Genomic DNA, 20,320 nt, shown 5'->3' with positions numbered 1-20,320 from the left:
CACTGAGATTATAATGCAGTTTCACTGGATCCTAGTTGCTGAAGTGTTTTCACTGTAAGATAAGCTTATGAAGTATTGCCCAAGCTAACATAGTAAATCTTTCTCAGAAAACATGTCTTTGCCCAGGGTGGAAATATTGAATGGTCATTGGATAACCACTACGGTAAAGGGGTCAGAATAATTCATTTTTAGTTTGGCGTAATGCAAGGAGTTTCTTCCCACCTCCCCTGCTCAAAACCCTGCTCCTCTCTCAAGTCAGCTCTCCTTCAGGACTGCCTGCGTGGCTCTGCCCATTGTGGGAGATGTTTGTGTCTTCCAGCTCAGATCTTCTAGACCACCGGCATCTGCAGGGGCCCTGCCACCTCGACTCCGCACCCACCTACACATCAAATTCCAGCTTCACTGAGGATCAGGCAGATGTGCAGCGAGGGAGAGGCACTTTCAGACCGCTTTTAGGGGACTCAGGTGGCAGACTTGTGGCAGCTTCTCTGTCATGATACTTCAGCTGAGACTGAGGTCTCTGTGCAGTAACTTCACAACTGAGCCAGGAGGCTTTTGTGGATATGGGTAGTTCTTTCTGAGCAGAGGGGTTTGTCACAGGGAGCCCTCACTACTGACGGAGACCTCTGAGCATTAGATGCAGCCCTGGTACCAACAGAATTTTGACCTCAAAAAGAGCATCTGCAAGCTATAAGAAAAGTCCACCTCTCTTGGCCCCAAAAGTAGAGTTCCTTGGGTGTCTGCTTTCCTGACCCTAGTTTCAGGAGCGTTGCCTGTTTAGTTATGTGATGACCTTTTAGATACTAAAGTTGATTAAGAAAGATGGGTAGGAATAAGTAGATGGCTGGGATTTACTTTCTTTTCTTTCTGTTGATGGTATAGTTGTAGATCCCAGCCTCTGTCTGATGGAGTTAGTAGAAACTCCAGGATTTTTGGGGAGGGATGCTGAAATTGGAGAGACCCCTGAGGAAGAAGGTATTCTCCAGTCAGCCAAAAAAGGCCCGTGGTTGATTTTGGCTGTGAAAGAAAAAGGCAAGCTCTACCATGTGTCGCAGTGAGACTTCAGATGCCTTCTGGTACCTGTCCTGAATTCACATGGGGCTCAACTTCAGCCCAGCGGGGTGAAATGCTGCAGTCCTGCCTGCTCTTTGTCCCGAGCAAAAGACACACTGGTGACTCATTTGTGGTGCTCCCAGGGACAGCCCCTCCTGGTGGTTCTGCGCTTTTGAATGCGTGTATGTGATACCTCCCAAGGACGCAGCTGCTGGCTCCTTTTTTGACTGCTTCTGTGAAAAAAAATGCAAGCAACTTTCTGGAGAGATGGGAATTGGAAGGAAAAGTGGAAAGAAGTCAGTGTTAATAAGGCCGTATTCCTCGAGCATGGTGCTTTTCTCATTCTTGTCTGTTGTGCCTCGGGTCGGTGCTGTCATTCTGCTGGGCTGGGAAAGCAGTGAGTGCAAGTCTTGCTTTTTCCAGACAGGTTTAGATCTGGTTCCTCTCCCAACCAGTATGTGCCGTGCAGTGGGGCAGTTCATTCCAGTAAAGCCCTGGGCTTGTGTCAGGTGTGTCTGCGTGCCCGGCCTTTGGAAGGCTACCAAGCTCTCATTGCCCTCTGTGCCTGCCAATGTTTCTTTGTCTCAGATCGTCCCGTTCTTTGTCCGAGCTCTCTTTATGGCTGGCACACCATAAACCCTTGACTATTAACTGATGGCTTGAAAATTTTTAAGAAAACAGAACGGCTCCTTGCTCTTTATTTTTTGCTAACCAGTTTCCTGGTACAACCTCTAGCTGACAGTGATCTTAGAGGAGGTAAGCAATGAGGTGTGTAACTTGGATATCTCCGCTTTTTAAACTGTTTATAATTATCCAAACAATTTTATTTCCAACTTGTTTGTCACCGTGAGACTCTGTGGGGGATTTATCCCTTAGTAACCCCCGTTTTGGCAAACCTGAGTTCATTCCAGCAGGAAGAGTGCGAGAGAAAGGGGTTTGCTGCTGTTACTGCTCCTTGCTTTTGGGGAAAGCAGATTTTTATTTTAAAACCGCTGAAATATCTGCCTGCTCTCTTCTCATCCTTGCCGGAAAGACAGCAAAGATGAAATAAATCTAAACAGAGTCACTCAGATACTTCACAAAAAGATGATCTCAGAGGAGAGCCCAAGTCTGAGAAGCTCCACATCAGAAGGCAAGGCTGGGGGTAATTAGCAGCATATGAGAACCGGAGTTTGTCATTAGTGCTGTAGCTGTCGCTGTCAACCGACTGCTGGTGCAGCATTGCCCCAAGGCAATCCAGGCCGTCCATGACGGTGGGACCATCTGCGAGCGTGCCCTCGTGAGGGGGCTCCACAGCCGTCCCCCTCGGGGCTCCACACGGGCCCCCAGTGCTGCCGGCAGCTGCTCCTTCCCCTCCCGGAGCCATGAGGCCTTCATCCGTCATGTCACCGGCAGCTCCCCGCCAGGGTCCCCGCGGGACAGATGGGCGTCATCTGGGGGCCTGGGTGTCACCGCTGCGCTCCTCGAGGCCTTCTGGCGTGCGTGTGGTACGCGGTCTTCAGCGAAAGCTTGCTTTATCTCGTGGCTTCTGAGGGAAGCAGTGACAGCTACGTCCCTTGAAACTCGCAGCTGGTGACGCTTTTTAAGAAAGCAAGCTTCTTCTGAACGCTCGGGGCCTGATTTTAGCACGTGCGTGCACCGCATCTGCCTCGAGCACAAGTGGAAAATGGCAGCCATCCTTCAGGAGCCCTCCAGAGAAGAGCACGTCCTAAAACCACTGTCAGACCAATAACAATCATGGCCTCTCAGAAGTTGTTTGGCTCACACGGGGCTGGTTCCAGCCCTCTCCGTGGCAAAGATCGCTTTGGCTGTTTGTAAATACAAAAAGCATTCGGTGTGCCAGCAGCCAGATACTCTCATTGTGAAAATTGTGAGCTACAATTTAGTTGGCAGTTGATTTAAATACTCCTGGTATCTGCTGAGGGAGTTTCAGGGGGAAGGAGTGTGGCTGTTTATCATACGCAGCAATTACTTTCGTAAGACTTTATAATAATCCTGTTCCGCAGCTGCAGAGGGGCAGCTTCGTAGATGTGGCTTCAGCTTCTAAGATAAACATGCACTTTATAACCTTGCATAACATTTGTTAAGGAAATTAAATATTAAATGAATGTATGTACTTAAAGGACTATTTATATAACATTAATGACTCCAACTAAGAAATGCCAGGAAATTAATACGGTTCTTAGTATTTAAGAAATAGAACGATTTTTTTCCGCCACTTTCTTTATTATGGCTGATAAATCGTGTTTGTGAAGTTTGGGTTTGTTTTGAATCTTGTTTTTCAGCAGATCTGCATGATAAGTGAACATATATCTATTTTTTTTTCTAGTCTGGAGATATAATTGCTTAATCCTTAGTTATTCAAGCACTTAAGATCTTTCTCCTTTCAGATGAGTCTAATGCATGCACCTTGTATTGTAATTTAAAGAAAAAGTCCAAAGTAAATGTATGAAGGAAATGTGCTGCAGTAACTGTTGTGTTTCTAATTTGATGCAGTGAAAGCTGTTGGGATCGGCGCTGTGCAGAAAACAAAACAAGATGATGCACCCAAGGTGAATGATCCCAGGCTCCTCCCGGATAAGTTTCTTCAAAGGACAGCTAAGGTAACTCCGTGGGGAGTGGCAAGCATATGTGTGTGCTCCCAAAGCCTGAAGGAGACCAGCATTGGCCTCCCTGTAGCCTCCATTTGTTGATCTTTGAATCACATTCTCTGTTTCAAAGAGAGTAATTGTCCAATCTGATAAAACTCAAATGTCTTGTTATTTTTACTGATTATGCTAGTTTAAATTCCCTTTGTTTGTTAGGCAAAATTACTTAGCAAGATTCAGGAAAAAAAAAATTTGGATACTAATATGAGTGTCAGAATATCCAGAGTTGTCAGAACTAATTCTTACAGACTTTGGAAAGGCTGTTAGTGCTGTTGGTTCAAGATTTGAGCCAATCTTTGACTGTTAAGAGACCAGAAAAAGACTACTGGGTCAGGTTGGGTCAGGTCTTTTCCACGTCTTGTGCTTTCCTTTGCAGCCTCTCATTCTGGTCCCTGTTCTGGGCTGGGCTGCCCGCTGGTCTCATCCAGCGTGGCAATTCCAGTGCTCAGAATTGCACAGAGGTGCAGCTCCTGAAACCTTCTGGAAGGACTCATCTGTATAAGTTTAGGAAATCAGCTATAATATTTCTGTTATCCAGTGATTTATTATGGTCTACAAAAATATAGCCTGGATGAACACCTCTCTGGAACAATTATTTAATGATATTGTAATTTATTATTCTTTTCAAAGCTGTCTTGTATAAAGGTAAAATAACCCCTAACTTCAGAAAGCACAGAGGAGAGAACTGCCAAATTCCCCACAGCACATCCTTTCCTGTGGTTAGCATTGGATCCGCCAGAGGCACCGTTTTTGGACTGGCCTGTTCTGCACTGAATGTTGAAATCACAGGCCGAGGATACAAATGAAAGATTTTACAGGAGTTGCTTGTATGTTGTGGCTAATTCCCTGCATTTGGAAGCATCTGCTTCGTGTCTGGTTTTGTTCTGTAATCAAGAAAATTGCTGTGGAGAGCTAGCACTTGGAAGGCACTTAGCTCTTCTATAGCCATGAGCAAGATAGCAAGGAAAATACATTGTAAATAGGGGCTCAATTAAAAAAATGCATGCACGCACATACACACAGACAGTGAAATATAGGATATAGGCCATGTGATTTTTTTTTCCAGCTATGCTGCTGAGGCTCTGTGTATTCCTATTGTGCTGCAGAAAGTAAGTTTCTCTCAACATACTAACTATAGAAAGCTTTGTCTCTTCCAGGTGGTCTATATTTTAGAAAAGAAGCATTCCCGAGCAGCTACAGGCTTCATCAAGCTTCTGGCAGACAAGAATAGCGAACTCTTCAGGAAGTGTGCCATGTTCTCACCTGTGGACCACAGAGTGCCAAGGGCCTACGTGTCTTTAGCTGATTGCCCTTCAGACTTTGTGGCCAGACCTGAGGACTATTCAAACATGCTCTTCATCTGCCGGATAGTGGACTGGAAAGAAGACAGCAACTTCGCAACAGGGTATGTCGCTGCCGTTGGAAGTAGACATAAATGAGATTTTTAGTCAAGAGTTCTTGGTCTCACTTACTTTGCATACAATAGAGACATGAATCTGTTAACAAGATACTTGTGTGTCTCTTGTAGTTAGTGGACGAGCTCAGGTGAGGCTAAGGATAGCTTGTTGCTAGTTATGTCTTATGGCTATGACGTTAACTTCTTTCAGTGCTTGCTTCAGTGTGTTGGCACATCACAGCAGTAATGAGTTGTATGGTCTTTGCTCAGACAGCTTGCAGACTAAAGGGAGCACACTCAGGTACTTAGCCTGACCGGCACAAGCTTTGTAGGGTGCTGGCATCCTTTCAGTTTTTCATGCTTTATATAAGAAGAGTACAAAGTGTGTAGGCATTTCACTGCCAGAGCAAGAAGGTCAGTAGCAGCAAGGCTCATATGGTTTTCAAGCCTTTGCTGTTAAATAGAAAAGTCCCGAATTTTGTGGTATTTTAATTTGCATTGCTTCAAGGAACGATGTTAGAAATCAAGAATCTTATCTGCTCCTGAAGAACTCTGTGCTTTTCAGGAGGCACTGTAAAGCCATTGCTGTCAAGAGTTCAAAACACAGGCACTGCTGTGAAGGAGGGAGGAGGTTTTAAGCCAGGTTACTCAAATAGCCTGTGCTGAGCTGGATCCAGATTGCAAGTTCATTTTGTCTTTCCTTCATGAAGACTGTGTAGTTCTCAACTTTTTTACTCTTTCTTGGGAACAGCTGCTGTGTGCCAAGCACTCACCTGGAGCAGCCACACAGTTTCCTATTGAAAGGGCCTCAATAAGTAATGGTGGACATTAATAAATCTTTTTAGTTATCTTGGAAAAAGCTGATTTAGTTGGTGATCCAGAGTAGTTAGCTCTGACCTGTGGCAATGCTGTGGCCAAATTTTAAAGGTGATTGCGATCTGGATGTAATCTGGAATATATACAGTAGTGGGAGTTGGGCATAAAGCCACTTTCTCTTCCTCTTGCAAAACTGTTGTGACGGGGTAGCACAGATGATGTACAGTGTCAGCACAGTAGTGTTTAGAGTCCTCAATTCAAACTGCTGGTAAAACTTAAAACTTACATAAAGCTTTTTTTTTTTTTTTTTTAAATTAACTGTGTTGGCAGGGACCTATCAGCCCTAAGACGAAAAGTAAAGTAAACTAAACTGAAGTCCCTGTTTCCCTGAGGGTTGTTTTTGTTTTGTTTTTTGAGTTCGTTATCGTTTGTGGCTGCTTTGTGTGCCCAGTAATAGCAAGTTTCACATGTGCTTCTTGAGAGCCACATGAGCGATTAGGTCACTCCGTATTTCCTAGCTAAACTGCTGTGCATGAACTGAAGTGGCCTCCCTTTCAGCCCCACTTAACTTGGGGCTGGCTGTGCTGTGAACTTCACTGTGACTAAGTTTCATACTGGCAGAGGTTTTTTGTCGTCTGACTCCAACAGAGAAAAGGCTGGAGGGTGATTGTACTGCTTGACATCTTGTCATGAACAACCCCCTTTTCTAGTAGAAACAGGGGAAATTAGGAGGATGGGCTAATGTCTTTCTTCTTTGGTTAACGCATGTTTCTTTATTTTGAGCTTCTGACAGCATTGTATATTCTCATCTGGATGTTTTGGTAGTTTCCAAGATGTAAAGGGTGTTGTCAGGAAAGAAAACTTCAATGATTGTCTTCATACATAGTCGTTTCCTTTGGGACTCAGCTGCACTCCAGTAAGTGCCTTGTTGAGATGGGAGCATAAAACCTTGGTGACCCGTTTTGTTTTTTTTTTTAAGGGGTAAATATGTGCTTGTGTAGACACTGCAACACAAGGAAACCTCTTGAAGGTCCCAAAAGTTCATGTTTGTTTTTTGACAAAAAACAACGTTTATAAGCTGGCCATCTTGCAAGTCACGGCCCACCTGAAGGAGAAGCGAGCAGGTGACCAGCAGCTCATTGCATGCTTGGTTTTCTGAACTTTCATGGCCTGGTGGCTAGGTAAGGAAGCTGAAGCCCCAGCCCCAGTTTTGTTGACTGGAGAGCTGTCACCACATCCTCCTGGGTCTGTTTCTTCTCTGATACAGGCACAGCCAATTTTGCAAAGTTGTTGTGGCTCGTTTGATAGAATGGGCCATTAACATAATGGTTCCTGAACAGGCAGTCAAGTGAGTTTTCCTTCCTGTTCTTGTTGCCCCTCGTAGCAGTGTCATGCTGTTTGGGTTCAAATGCTCCTATCCCCACTGCCTGCACTAGGGGAATCGGAAGGATGAGGCACTTTTAGCTCCCTGTAGCTCTGGGGACAGTCCCTGTTGTGACAGTGTGCCCCTTAGTTCTGTCCCACAGACTTCATGTTATGCCTTTGGTGGTACCACCACGGTTTTGAAGGTGTCTGGACTAAGGAGCCTGTGGATCTTCATGCTGTGCCATGGAAGTCTACTGGCAGTGCAACAAGGAAAACTCCCGCTGAAGTTGGCAGTAATTTCTCCTGGATGTTTTGGGTGTTTTCAGGTACTTTCCATCCTGCAGCTGAACTCCCGCAGGCTGGTCGTGCACCTTCCTCGCTTTCCTTTTCCCTTGGGAATTTGGGAGCTTGAGCTGTGTTTCCATGCACATACTGTCTATGTTCTAGTCCTCAATTTGGCCGTGTGTGGCTGGAGTGTGGTTGGCCTAGCCAAGGGTTTCCATGACACCGGCCACCCAGGGGGGTCACCTGCACAGGGGGAAACCTGGCAGCCCCTTGGAGGTCCCCTTGGGGAGGGGGTGTGTTTCTGTGTCGTGATTGCCACCTGGTGGTCACCAGTGAGACATGGTCCCCTCTGAAGGCCACCCTGTCACCCTGACCACGCTGTGGGAAGGAGCAGGGAGGACCCAGTGGCTCCATGTCCCGCTGGTGATGCCATGAGCGTGTGCTGCCGTACTCCTTTCTGCATGCCATGTGATTTTACTGTGGCAGTGAAATGCCACTTAACTCTACCTGCCTCAGGTAGCAGATAAAGCAGAACAGCTCCAAAATAGTCTCCTTTTTCAGATAAATATTACAGGTACTGCCACATACAGTTGTTTTTCTGGGAACCTTTTGTCAGTGATGGAGTCCAAGGCTGTTTGGAGTGTTAGTCCAGACGTCTCCACACTTTTGGAGATGGCTAAGGTAGAGTCTTTACTTCTCGCCACCACAGTATGATGATGGATTAAACTATTTAAAAATAAATAAAAAATTGGATCACAGACTCCCTTTGTGTAGCTTTTCATCAAAGTGATGCATGGGTTTCGTGGCTGCTCTTGCTCAGGGCCTTGGATATTGGTCTGTCAAGGTGACATGATTTGTCACGGGATTTGCAATAAAATGAAACATTGCAGGATGCTGTTTCACTCATTGCTCTTCCCAAAACCATCCAGGCAGCTTCAATTCCCTCCATTTCTGGGCATTTTATTCCATTCTTTTTGAAATCCAGAATGAATTCACTGTGAGGGGCAATGACTAGATACCTTGGGCAGCTCACGGTGAGGCAGGAGCGAAGGTGTGACCCCTGAGCAGTATAGCTCTGTTGGAAAAACACCTTTCAGAAGTGGTTGTCTGTGAGGAAAGCTGTTCCCTTGGGGCAGGTGATCACCATCCTGATCTGCAGCGTGGGACGATGGCCCTGCCAGTGTGGGGAGCACGATGCTCTTCCTGCGCTCTGGTGGCGGGTGGCCTGGAGGCTAAAGTGGAGCTGGAGGTGCTGACAGCTTGGGGACACAGCTCTGTTGCTCCATGACCCTGCAGCCACCTTCCACTGTGTTCCTTCCACTCAGTAAGGTTTTTAAATCGTTACTGAAGTTATTCTCTCCCGTTTGGGAGCCTGCCTGGCTCTCAGAAAGAATCAAGCCTTATATAATTACGTGTGGTCTTTTTGGAGAGTTCTTATCACGTAACCTTTGACCACATTGGCAAGTTTCAGCAGAATCTGGGGAACGGAGAGGGCTCAAATGTATGTTTGTGGCAAGGACAGGCTGCATAGACTCCATCGGTGTCACCACACAGGGGCAGATGGCAGCAGGAGGGTGGCTCTGCCCCAGACGTACTCCCATGGGAGATCAAGCTGTGGTGAGCTGGCAGCTCGGAGCAGCTCAGTGAGCTCGCAGATACAGCTGGTACCCTTCACTTCGTGCCTCCCAAAGCCCCAACTGCAGCAGGTTCCTGTCGGTGCTTTCCCTGCCTGCGTACTACCTGTGCCTGACGTCAGCACGAGGGTATTAAAGCGGCCCTCCAGGGTGCTCTAATACCCTCCCATCAACGTCAAAGTAAAAGAAATGTTTACGTCTGTAACCATCATCATTTTTTTACCTTCTAACATTTTGGAGAAGAAAAAACACACTCAAGCCTGGGGTGTCGCAGACACCGTGACTCCCGGGGAGTGAGTGTCTGACCGCCCCTGGGCCCTGTGCCTCTTGTTGTTTATAAGCCTCTTGAACTATTCTTGCTACCCTTGGTGGCCGCAGAGCCCCATGAGCGAGCCTGGCTGTTACTCCGGGGCCGTCGATGATCCTATATGCGTTACCTTTGATCACATGCTATCCTGTCAGCTTTTTGCTCTGATGCAAGTCATCATGTCTGTGTGACTGTAACATGGCCCCAATTAAAGTCCGCTGTACACTTCTTGTTTCAAGGCACTTGGGAAATGTTCCCTGGAACACTGTAAATCAAATGTTAATTACTATTAAACAATATTAGTCCTATATCAAACCTCTGGGTAAACCCCTTATGGTTCATAATCTAATTTCAGTAAACGGATCAAGAGAACATGGGTTTCAAAACTGAGCTGGAAAGCACTCTGGCATTAAAAGGCGCTTTCCATGACTTGTTGTATGGACCTGCAGCCACCCTCTGAGTGTGCTGCCCTTCCGAGAGAAGGGGCACCCAAAGTTCAAGCATATGCCATTTCTTTTTGATAGGGCACTGTGTCCTTTTTTTTTTTTTTTCCAAAAAATAATAATAATAATAAAAAAATCTGATCCATCTGGTCAGGGAAGTTTTCTGAGTCAAATTTCTTCTTTTGCATTATGGAGTTTGGTGCAAGGCACGAGGTTGAAGCGCAGGCTCCGTGCTCGTGGTGCTGGTGAGGGTGCTCCTGGGGGGCAGCAGCCTCATCCTTCCAAAGTCTCCCAGCTCTGCATTAAAAGTTGGAAATGAAGTGGTAATTTCTCTGGTTTATTGTTACTGCTGAGAGAGAGGGAGATAAAACTGATGCCTCGTTTATTTACATTAAAATAAGGATCAGACTGGGACCGAGCTGGAGAAACGGAGAATTAAGCCTCGATGCCAAATGCGCACGTATTTCTGCCATACAGTTTGTACATAAAATTGAAACAATGGAGGGAAATATCTTTTATCCTTGTTTTCATTTTTAGTTTAAAGCTGGGCAATGTGAACTCTACAATTTACCACACCACAAAGCGCACAATCCTTTTCAGCATATTACCCAACGTGACAGGTTTATTACGCAGCCCTTCCCGGCGTGAAGAGAGATAGCTTTGCTCCCATAAAGAAGATGGGCTTGCTTGCGCTGCACGGATGGGGTTTGTTCTGTGGCTTTATGGCACATTTGAAGCCCTGAGAGCATCTTGCTCGTCCAAATGACAAGCACACTGTTTTGGCCCCAATTTTGGAAAGCAATTAGTGCCTGTTCTCACTCATTAGAATTAAAGCAGAAGGATCAATATCATGATTGTGTATTTTATGCAGTGGAAAAACACTTATTAGAGTGGCTGTGTTTGCACTGTGTTATTACCCCTCTCTTTTGTCATATTTTGATGGATTTGCCTTAATTTCAGTTGTAATTTTCTTGGACCAGGAGCATTATCTCTATTGCCTGTAATGTGCCATTCACCCTAATGGAAGTAAATTTAAGAAAAAAAGTGTTAAAAAAATAAAAAATCATTACCTCTGTGTACTGTAGAGCAATCTGGGGATGAGAAAGGGGAAAAGAGCCACCATGGGATAGGTTCTCCTGCAATGCTTGTAACCAGGAAGGGAAGGAGCAAATGCCCCACTCCTTGGTAGTCCAGGTTTGCACGGTGCATCCAGAACCAAACGCTTGTCAGACACCAGAGCTCGCAGGGAAATGAGTGGTGGGGTCTGCACTGGGCCAGATGGGAACTTTCTGTGAGCATCACAGAGCAGCAGCATCCGCACGCATGCAGAATACTGCAGCAAAGGCTGTCAGCACGTGGGACAGTTTCCCTTATCTATGACTTGCTCCTAAATCATTGGCTTCTCTACAGTCTGATAGTGGTTCAGAGGCTTCTGCTTAGCTAGGAGCCAAGGAACGAACTACAAAGAGCATTTAGGTCCTGAAAAGAGACTGGAAATGGATGGAATGACAAACTGGGGACGTCTGTTTGCATGGGTTCTTCACGCCTCTGTCTTCACAGGGCATCTCTTTGCTTAGGCAGGGCAATGCTTTTTTGGGGATGGAGAGCAGCATGCAGAGCTGTCTGGGGTTGGGTGGGAACTAGTTGTCCATCGCAGGTGGTGGGGCTCAGCCACATTTAAAGTGGTGAGGGAAGGAAGATCTCAAGGGAAGAAGCCTTTGTAAAGCCAGAGCTGCACTTTTCTTGTCCCTGTTGAATGTGATTGTTTTCTAAAATTTGACACTTTTACCTCTGCGAGAACCTAGTAATGTAAAACATCTCCTTAAAATGAAATATACAAAACAGTCCAGGGTCCTGTCTGGCTCGTGTTTTGCATCTCCAGCAGACGTAAGTCATGGTATGGTCTGAATTCCTGCCAAGTCCTCTGCCAAAACAAAGGGAGAAGCGAATGGGTGAAGGAGCACGTTTGAGGGCTCGGCAACCTCTCTTTAAAGATGGTAACAATGCAAGAGTTGTAATTACACACTTAAAAAAGCAACCCTTTCCTTCTTTTTGCAGGCAGCTGGCCAAAAGTCTTGGTCAAGCAGGGGAGATTGAGCCGGAAACAGAAGGAATCCTGACAGAGTACGGTGTGGATTTCTCGGACTTTTCCCCCGAAGCCCTGGAATGTCTTCCCCAAAGCCTTCCCTGGTCTATCTCACCAAGAGAGCTGGCCAAAAGAAGAGATTTAAGGTAACAGCAAAAAGCCTGGTCTGTCAATCTTCCTTGGGTTGTTGCAGCATTCTTCTGTTTTGATTTGTTTTGATTTCATCACACTTTGGAGAGGCACAGACTTTATTACATGTACTGTGTTACGTGTTACCTGTGCTAACCTGGAAAAAATGCTTTTGAAACTACCTACAAACCCTCAAAATCAGTTGTTTGAAGAAGTATTTTTTGAGGGAAAGAGACTTTTTCTCAAAAAGAACTATTGAAAACTGAAAATTTGGTGTTTGGCACCTAATCTGAAAGCTTTATGTTTTTGTCTGGAATGTATTACGTATTTTAGTGGTAGTTTTATAGCAGATATTTTCTGAATGCCTGGCAGATCGAATGACTTTGGGCATTGTTACTTTGAAACTTAAGCACAGGTAGAGACTGTCCTGCGTTTTCCTGTCTAGTCTCCGCGTTGTTCTCTGTTTTGAAGAGCTGGTGTCACGGGGAGTTTGGTGGCTCTTGATCAGGTTAGCAGCTGGCAGACTTAGTCCTGGCATCTTCCTGCTGTCCACCCACCTCACATTACCCATCCCTGCAACTTTGTGATGCTCCTGTTGGCTTTTGGGAACTCCACGGTGGTGGATGCTGTGACATTGGTGGTCTGCTCAAATAATAATAATAATAATTTGTTGTGCTCAGAGACATCTTTTCTAGAAAAGATTTAAAGACAAAAGAAGAGTAGTTTGTTTCAAACCTCGATTTGCAGTAAAGGAAGGAAGCTGCAAGAAAGCAAAACAATAAATGTGTTATTAAGATGATACGGTGTGTTCCACTCCCACACGTATAATTGAGTATCCTGTCTCGGTTGGCAGGTCTCATTGTGTCATGGCTAACAGATTCAGCAGCTCAGGATAATGTTGCTTTCTTGCATGTCCTCAGGGTGAAACAACCCCATGAGCATGACCCCTCAAGACACTGTGTGCAGTGGTTAAAGCTCTTCTCCTTAGTTTATCTGTTGTTGGCATGGGAGCTAGCAATTGGAGTGGGTAAGCTGATCAGCTGCAGCCGTTTGTATCTGTACCTGGACTCCAGATGTGACTTTGGACCTAATCCTGCACTGCGGCCTGTGACCTTCCCACTGCTTCAGCTTCACTGGAGTTCACTTGCCAAACAGTGGAATAATTCAAGGCAGGATTGTGCTCCTGACTGACTAGTGGCCACACTCAGATACCAGATCCAGACTGGAGACTCCAACTAGCCTAAAAAAAAAAAAAAAAAAGATACTGAAAGCTGCAGTTCAGAAGCCACTGGAAAGTGCTTATTTTTATATTCTTGACTACATTTCAGTAGCTTTCGCTGTTTCTTCTGACCAAGTTCTTTCAAGCAAATAAAGAGCTTGACTTGTCTCCAGTCAGACAATCATTTTTGGAAACAAATTCCAAGTGCATTTGTTCCTTTTATTGCTGAATTATTGCACTGGGACTTATCAAGGTGATAACAGTTTTGCAGTTAAGCCATTTAAATCCCTTTCTGCCCCTTCCCGACCGCAGTGCACACTACAAAGAAGATTGCCTTTTGATCCTCTCAAATATAAACATTTAACAGTCAAGATTTTTAAGACAATTATTTGAGCTTAGTGTACTAATCCTTTTCATGTCAACTGCCCCACTGCTGACTAACTAGTTTGTGGTGTAAACACATAGGAAGATAACATGAGGCTTCTAGCTATGAAAAGTAAAATACAGATGGATCTTACTTGTTTCATGATAGAGGTTTGTCTACCCAGAAAATTTGAGTTTTATGAGTAGATGTAGCATGAACTGAGTGGAGCCCTGCAGCTGGAGACCTGGCTGCCTTCTCTTCTGGTCTCTCCCATGAGATGTTGAGAGACTGTTCCTGACACATCGAAGTGCTCAGCTTTACCTTGGTATTAAATGTTTGCTTTCATATTGTTGTCAGTAAGTGCCTTGTGGTCTGTGGTGTGGTACAAACAGCTGATACACGCTGGCCCAAGACAGCATCCAGAGGCAAGGCACCTGAGCTGGATGTACGTGGGAGCTGTGCCTTGCTTTCCAGGGGTGCTCACACACTGCTCAACACCACCTGCCTCTGAGCAACCAGCTTTGCTCTACTTTGAGCATGTTGATCTCCCGGGCTACTGTACAGCACTGTAAATATTCTGAGAGTATATTATTAGATACTTTACAGTGAAGTAAAGGCTTGCCTTTCCTCCTGAAATGGTCATGTTAACACTTCTAAATAGCTCGTCCTAATCCAGTTTACACGTTGTTCACCTGACTACGGTAAACATAAATTCGACTTTGGCTTAAAATACTCTTGTCCGTAGTAAATCCTCTCTGGTTCTGTAAAACAGTAATGTAAATTTTCTAACGTTATTAATTAAGCCTTTGGGATATGGAGCTGAGACCTGAGCAAAGTTTCAGGTTATTGGTATTCCCTCTTCCTGAGATAAGTTTTTGTAGTTTCTTTTCACCACGTGAAATGACCCTTTCCTCCTCGAAAGGCAATTTCTGTGTTCTGCTGAGCCGTGTCCTTGGTGTGGTCAGGTCTGCTTGCGAGCCAGCGTGCAGAGCACTGAGGCAGAGGTTCTGTACCAGAGGCATTCGTGAGAGTGGTTTTAGATGAAAGCAAGGCAATGTGTTTCACTGATCTGCTGAGGCTGGGCAAGACGAGGGAAGGATACTTTGTCCATGCCATCTTGTAAATACGTTCCTTGATCTTCTGCAAGTCTTTCAGTTTTACAGGAAGCGTGTTCTTGCCATGCATAGTCTGTTTGGATAGCAACTGTGATCTCACCTACATAGCCTCTGCAGAATTGCTTCCAGGAGATCTTTTTTTCATCGTTTCTCCAGTAATGGCTCACAAAGAAAGGTTTACATAATATTTTAATATTACTTAAGGCAGAAAAGATCCAAACCTCGTGGATGGCTTTGAAACCTTTCAGCTGATTTAACTCTCTGCTCTGCCAGTTATGCTCACTTTTGTCATGGACATCTGCTTTTTACCTGGATGGTTTTATCTATTTGTGAAATGAGGCAGGTATTTCATGGGCACTCCCAGCTTAATTGTTTGTAAGGAACACTGAAAATTTCTAATGAAGAGCACTGGGCAAATATTAGATATCAGCATTGCATACTGCGGTGGTATTTTACAGAGAGCGTGAAGTTTCATTGAAGTATCAGAATGGCCTGGTTGAGGAAACTTGCCTTCCAGAGACATTAAATGTGATAATACAGATGGGACTGGACTATCTTATTATTCAGGTTGACTGGAGTTGGTATTCTTCTCATTAGAAGTGTGAGAAATGTTTGGTTTCTGCTTTTAGAGAAATGCTGGAGGATAAGGGACAAATTTTGATGGGTGCAAAGTTTCGACCATTTTCCCATCGTTTCCAGTGTTTCAACATGTAATATTCATTTCCTTGTTTGCTTTGCTTTGCACTTAGTGTTTCAGTGGTACGGGACAAAGCACAGCCTGTGAACACAAGAGGGTCAGTGCAAAGGAGGAAATGCAAATTTCAGAGGTGGGCGCAGCAGATGGGGGACTGGAGGAGGAAGCCACTTGAAGAGGTGTAGCCAGGAATCCAAGAAACCCAAAAGCTATTTCTAAGACTTGTTCCAAATGTTTCTAATTTCATTCATATCTTTTTGTTTCCTTTACTGCTTAACTGGGACAAGAAACTAAAGCCAGGAAAGTCCGATCATAGTGGGAAACAAAAACCTAAATATTGGAGAGAGAAAAAAGGCCGTTCTTTGCAAAGCAGTTCTGCCTTTTTGCATGTCTCCCATTGTTGGTGTTACTGTGGAAAATGTATAACATCACTCTTTTGGAAAGCACTAGAGCCTGTTCAAGTGGAGATGGTTTATATAGTCTAACATGGAAGAACTTGAGGATATCTATTTCTTTACCATTTGCCTAATAATAAGTGAGCCTGTTGACCTCCGCTGGACTATTACAAATGTGAAACTTGGCACTCAAAATTGCTTGCTCTAAATTTTCCAGTTGCTTTCTCTTTTTCCATTTGATGTCATCCTGCCAACTAGTGATTTTATTATTATAAACAGGACATTGTATTCACTTTTAAGAAGAAATATGAAGCTGAAGGTAAAATTACAAACTGCAGTTTCTCAGCTGGCAAAATACAAAACAATGAGCTAAAAATACTGAGCAGAGAAAGGGTGCTGTGGCAAGAAACTCTGAAATATCTACAAGATGGATGTGGTCTGAAGAGCAGAAACTGATTGACTTCAGATGAAAAGCTCTGAACTTTAAGAACTCATGAGAATCACTGGTGATGGGGGTCAGAAGGAACCTCTGGAGATCATCTACTGCAACCCTGGTTGCTCAAGGCTGTGTCAAGCTTGTTTCTGAGTATTTCCAGAGATGGAGATTCTACAACCTCTCTGAACAACTTATCCTGGGGCTTGAGCATGTTTATGGTAAAAAGGTGTTGTTTTTTTCTTTTTTTTTTTTTTCAATTCTGTGTTTTGTGCCCATTGCCTCTCATCCTGTTGCTAGATATACTGAGAAGAATCTGGCTCTGTTTACTTAGTCATCTGTGCTCTTTCTCATCAAGTATTTCTTGACATGGGTAAGATGTCCCCACCTGAGCTTTCTCTTCTCGAAGCTGAGCAGTCCCAGCTCTCAGCCTGTCCTCTGAAGTCGCACACTCCAATCCAGTGATCATCACTGAGACCCTTCAGCAGACTTGCTCCAGTATTTTGATGTCTTCCTTGTACTGGTGAGCCCCGAACTTTCCAGCCAGGCAGCCCCCAGCCTTTACTGGTGTGTGGTGTTATCCCTTCCCAGGTGCAGGACTTTGCTTTTCCCTTTGAGCTTTGTGACATTCCCATCAACACATTTCTCTACTGAGATCTCTGAATGGCAGCAAAACTCTATTCCTCCTGTATGGAGCATGAGCTGTTTTTATTTAGCAGCCTTCTGGCTGCTGAAAGGCCTGGAGGGCATCACACTGGGGCTCAGCAAGGATCCACAGCATTGGCAGGGGACAATTAATGCTCACTTGCTTCCTTGCTAGCGCAGAGTTAATGAACTTTGCTTTTGCAGACAAAGAGTGCAATGAAGCTTTCAGCTAAAGTTTGCATCTTGATATTTCAATACGCCGTGACCTAAATTGCAACTGACCTAAAGCTATCAAAGCTATTAAAGGCTAAATGGTAATTTGGGCTGCCCATTCAGAAATGTAGCATCCTTCCTTTGGCTGATAAGGGGGGAAAAGCGCTGGGCTGTGTCTCTGCGTCTTGCTGCGGAGGGAAGCTCGGTGGTTGGCACTGTTTGTCAGGGGGAAGCTCTGGCAGCAGGGCAGTACCTGCACCGTGCTTCTGCCTGCCAATTCTTCCCTGAGGTGTGGTGCAGCTAGTAACAGGGATTAGCCGTGCTTATAGGAAAGGGTTGACAGCGTGTTCTTTGCTGTAGTTACCCAAGCAGGTTATTGGCTGATAAAATGAGAGGTGCTGGTTAAATAAATAAAAATAAAAAATGGCAGCCTTGAGCTGAGCAAGGAGTTGGAGGAAAGCAATCAGCCTCTGAAACAGATGTCTTTGCAAGGCAGGTGGAATACTTTAGTTTGAAATGAGTGCAAGTCAGATAAAACATCATTAAACAGCTTGTTTCCTGGAGATTTTCCACTACAAAAAGCTAGTGTTAAGTAGAGCAAGACTTACTCAGCTATAATAGGATATGTAAAAATGCTCTGGTTTCTGATGGAAACTGAGAAATGGCTTGTTTAGCAAATGTATAAGCAACATTGCTGCAGACCTGACTGTTATCTTGGCGTGGAGCAGAGACACAAACAGGGCCAGATTATGATCTCTGCCCTCTCGCTGGGCACCGAGCTGTTCTGTGACTAATTCAATGTTCTCCATAGGGAGATAGAAGGCACACGAAGGATTACTCAGCGGTGTCTAAGGATGTCAGATCTAGTCCCTCTCTAGCAGGACCGTGTCCAGAAGTGTGACGATGTCCGTACCTGCTCTGGTACTTCTGCTGTCCGGGCAGCCGGGGGAACAGAGCCCTTGGATCGGCGAGGAGAGCTAGCGTTAGCACAGTACTCACCCATTAGCTGAGTAAGTAAATCCGAACAAAACAGCGCTCCTGTCAGAGTGATGTGATTCAGCTCCCTGCTCCTGACACTCAGTTGGCTTCCTCAGGTCCTCCACTCTGTTTTCATAACATTTTCTACTACACTATAGCTACAGCAATTGTGGTGACACTGTTTTGTGCAAAATGATGCATGGTGTTTGCTGTCAGATGCTGCTGTTACCAGTGGCTGGTGTGCAGACACACTGGCAACACCACGGGTGTTTTTCCTTACAGGAAGGCGCGTGTGGTCATTGGAAGCTCAGCTTGAAGTGGAATCAGTGGTGTGCAGTTGGACAGGGTTCTTGTGTGCTGATATTGCAGGCCATCAAAACCAAGCTTGCTTAGTTCAGAGTGTTTCGCTGTGGAAAACAGTAATAACTTTTGCAACTAGGCTGCTATATATACACTCTTGTTCCCGTCTGGCTGCTTATTTTATAGAGGGAATAACAGGGAGATGAGGATAAAAAGCTTAAATCAGCTTGGGAACATGAACATTTCTTGTTGGATTTTACTGGGTCACAAGGTGGGCTTTAAGTGCATGCAGTGAGCAGAAGAGTGCCCCATCCTGTCACATTTATCTATGTGGGGTGGCCTGCCTGGTTCAGAGGTGCTGGATACTGCCACTTCCCCTGATCCCACAGATGCTCTTCTCTCACTACAGGTCGGATACCATGTACATAGACATGAGATGAGAGATCCAAGACCTGGTGCTGTGTCTCTGGTGCTGTAGATGAAGCACTGCAGTAGGTGAGGGTGTATATCCCATCGTGGTATTTCAGGGCCGCTCACTGATCACTAGAACAGGCTGGTCATTACAAGGAACAACATTTTCTTCATGGCTTCATTCTGATCCCGAATACTACGAGACCTATTTACACCTTTACAGAACGTGGTGTTCGCAGTGGGGTCTCATCTCAGCCCTCCTTTCATGTCTTTGCAGAGCTCTTTCTTTCCACATCTTGTCTGGCCTTTGTGAGCGGGGTTTTGTCATCTATATAGGAAGTGGTGCCTGTAAGACAGCGTACCATAGCCATTGTCCCAGTTTCATGGTTCATAGAGTGGCTCATGTTTGAAGGGACCTTAAAAATCATCTAGTTCCAGCCCCCCTGGTTCCTTGTGCTTCAGGAGAGAAGGACACTTTCATCATCAAAGCTGAGAAAACATTTGTTTTCTTGAAAAATAAATCCTTTTTTTTCAAGGTCTGTGCTGTAAGCTGTTGAGTGAGCAATGTATGCTCTCTGACCTGTCTGCCCTGAAGGTTTTGGTTGATGGATCCTCGTTCCCAGGTTATTCTCAGATCCTCACTCTCTAAAAAGACAGAAACAAGCATAATAGATGGCACACCTGAAGGTATTTTCTGTGTGAGGCAGAATTGTCCTGGAGACATCACAGCACGGTTAAGAAGTGGGGCAGTCCAGAGAAGACTAACTAAGGTATTTTGGGAGCTGAGGGACTGGCTTGAAAGAAAGGATTAACCGCACAGTGTCTGTTTGCCAACACTGAAACTAGAAGTTTGTGAAAGACAGAGTTAACGGTTAAAATACGTGGACCAGAAAGAAGCGAGAATCACTGAAGGTGGTGGGAGGACACAAAGGGGTGTTATGAGGACAACTAAGGTAAGACAAAGAGGAAACCTTTCCTGTCCAACCTAAAATAGAAAGAAGCTTGCAGTGCTAAAGAAAGTACTGGAAACTCCATCACGAAAGATGCTTAATACTATACTGGAGAAAGTCCTCACAAATGTATTGTCAAGTGTAGCCCAGCTCTGACCTATGGGGGTTGGATGACCTAACGTCTCTTCCATTTCTAGCTCGGTGCATCTATGATTAAGGTAGTTTATATAATGCGAGTGCATTTTCAATTACACTCCACCTTCTTGCGTGGGATAGTGGTGGTGCAGAGACCTCATTATATTTGTGGCACAATTACAGCATGACTTGTAGGAAGTAATGCTGGTGCTAGGTCTCTCAGACACTCTGATCTCTGTTATATATATGTTGGCTTTTCAAACCATTTTGTTATGTTCCAAGACTGCAGTGCTCCTTTTTTACCTT

General features: G+C 44.9%; 1 protein-coding gene across 3 annotated transcripts in view; it reads left to right on the top strand.

Annotated features, from left to right (window-relative positions):
- Positions 1-20,320, top strand: part of DIS3L2 (DIS3 like 3'-5' exoribonuclease 2) — a 188,083-nt gene that overhangs the window by 70,733 nt on the left and 97,030 nt on the right. For all 3 annotated transcript variants that reach the window (XM_027464181.3, XM_027464182.3, XM_013102318.5), the window contains 3 exons: positions 3,550-3,656; positions 4,859-5,106; positions 12,006-12,179. In XM_027464181.3, the coding sequence (XP_027319982.3) occupies positions 3,550-3,656; positions 4,859-5,106; positions 12,006-12,179 (529 nt within the window). The remainder of the gene's footprint in view (positions 1-3,549; positions 3,657-4,858; positions 5,107-12,005; positions 12,180-20,320) is intronic.

This window comes from Anas platyrhynchos, chromosome 9, assembly GCF_047663525.1.
Source record: "Anas platyrhynchos isolate ZD024472 breed Pekin duck chromosome 9, IASCAAS_PekinDuck_T2T, whole genome shotgun sequence".
In the NCBI taxonomy this organism is placed as follows: domain Eukaryota; kingdom Metazoa; phylum Chordata; class Aves; order Anseriformes; family Anatidae; genus Anas; species Anas platyrhynchos.
This window is presented reverse-complemented; position numbering and strand designations above follow the sequence as displayed.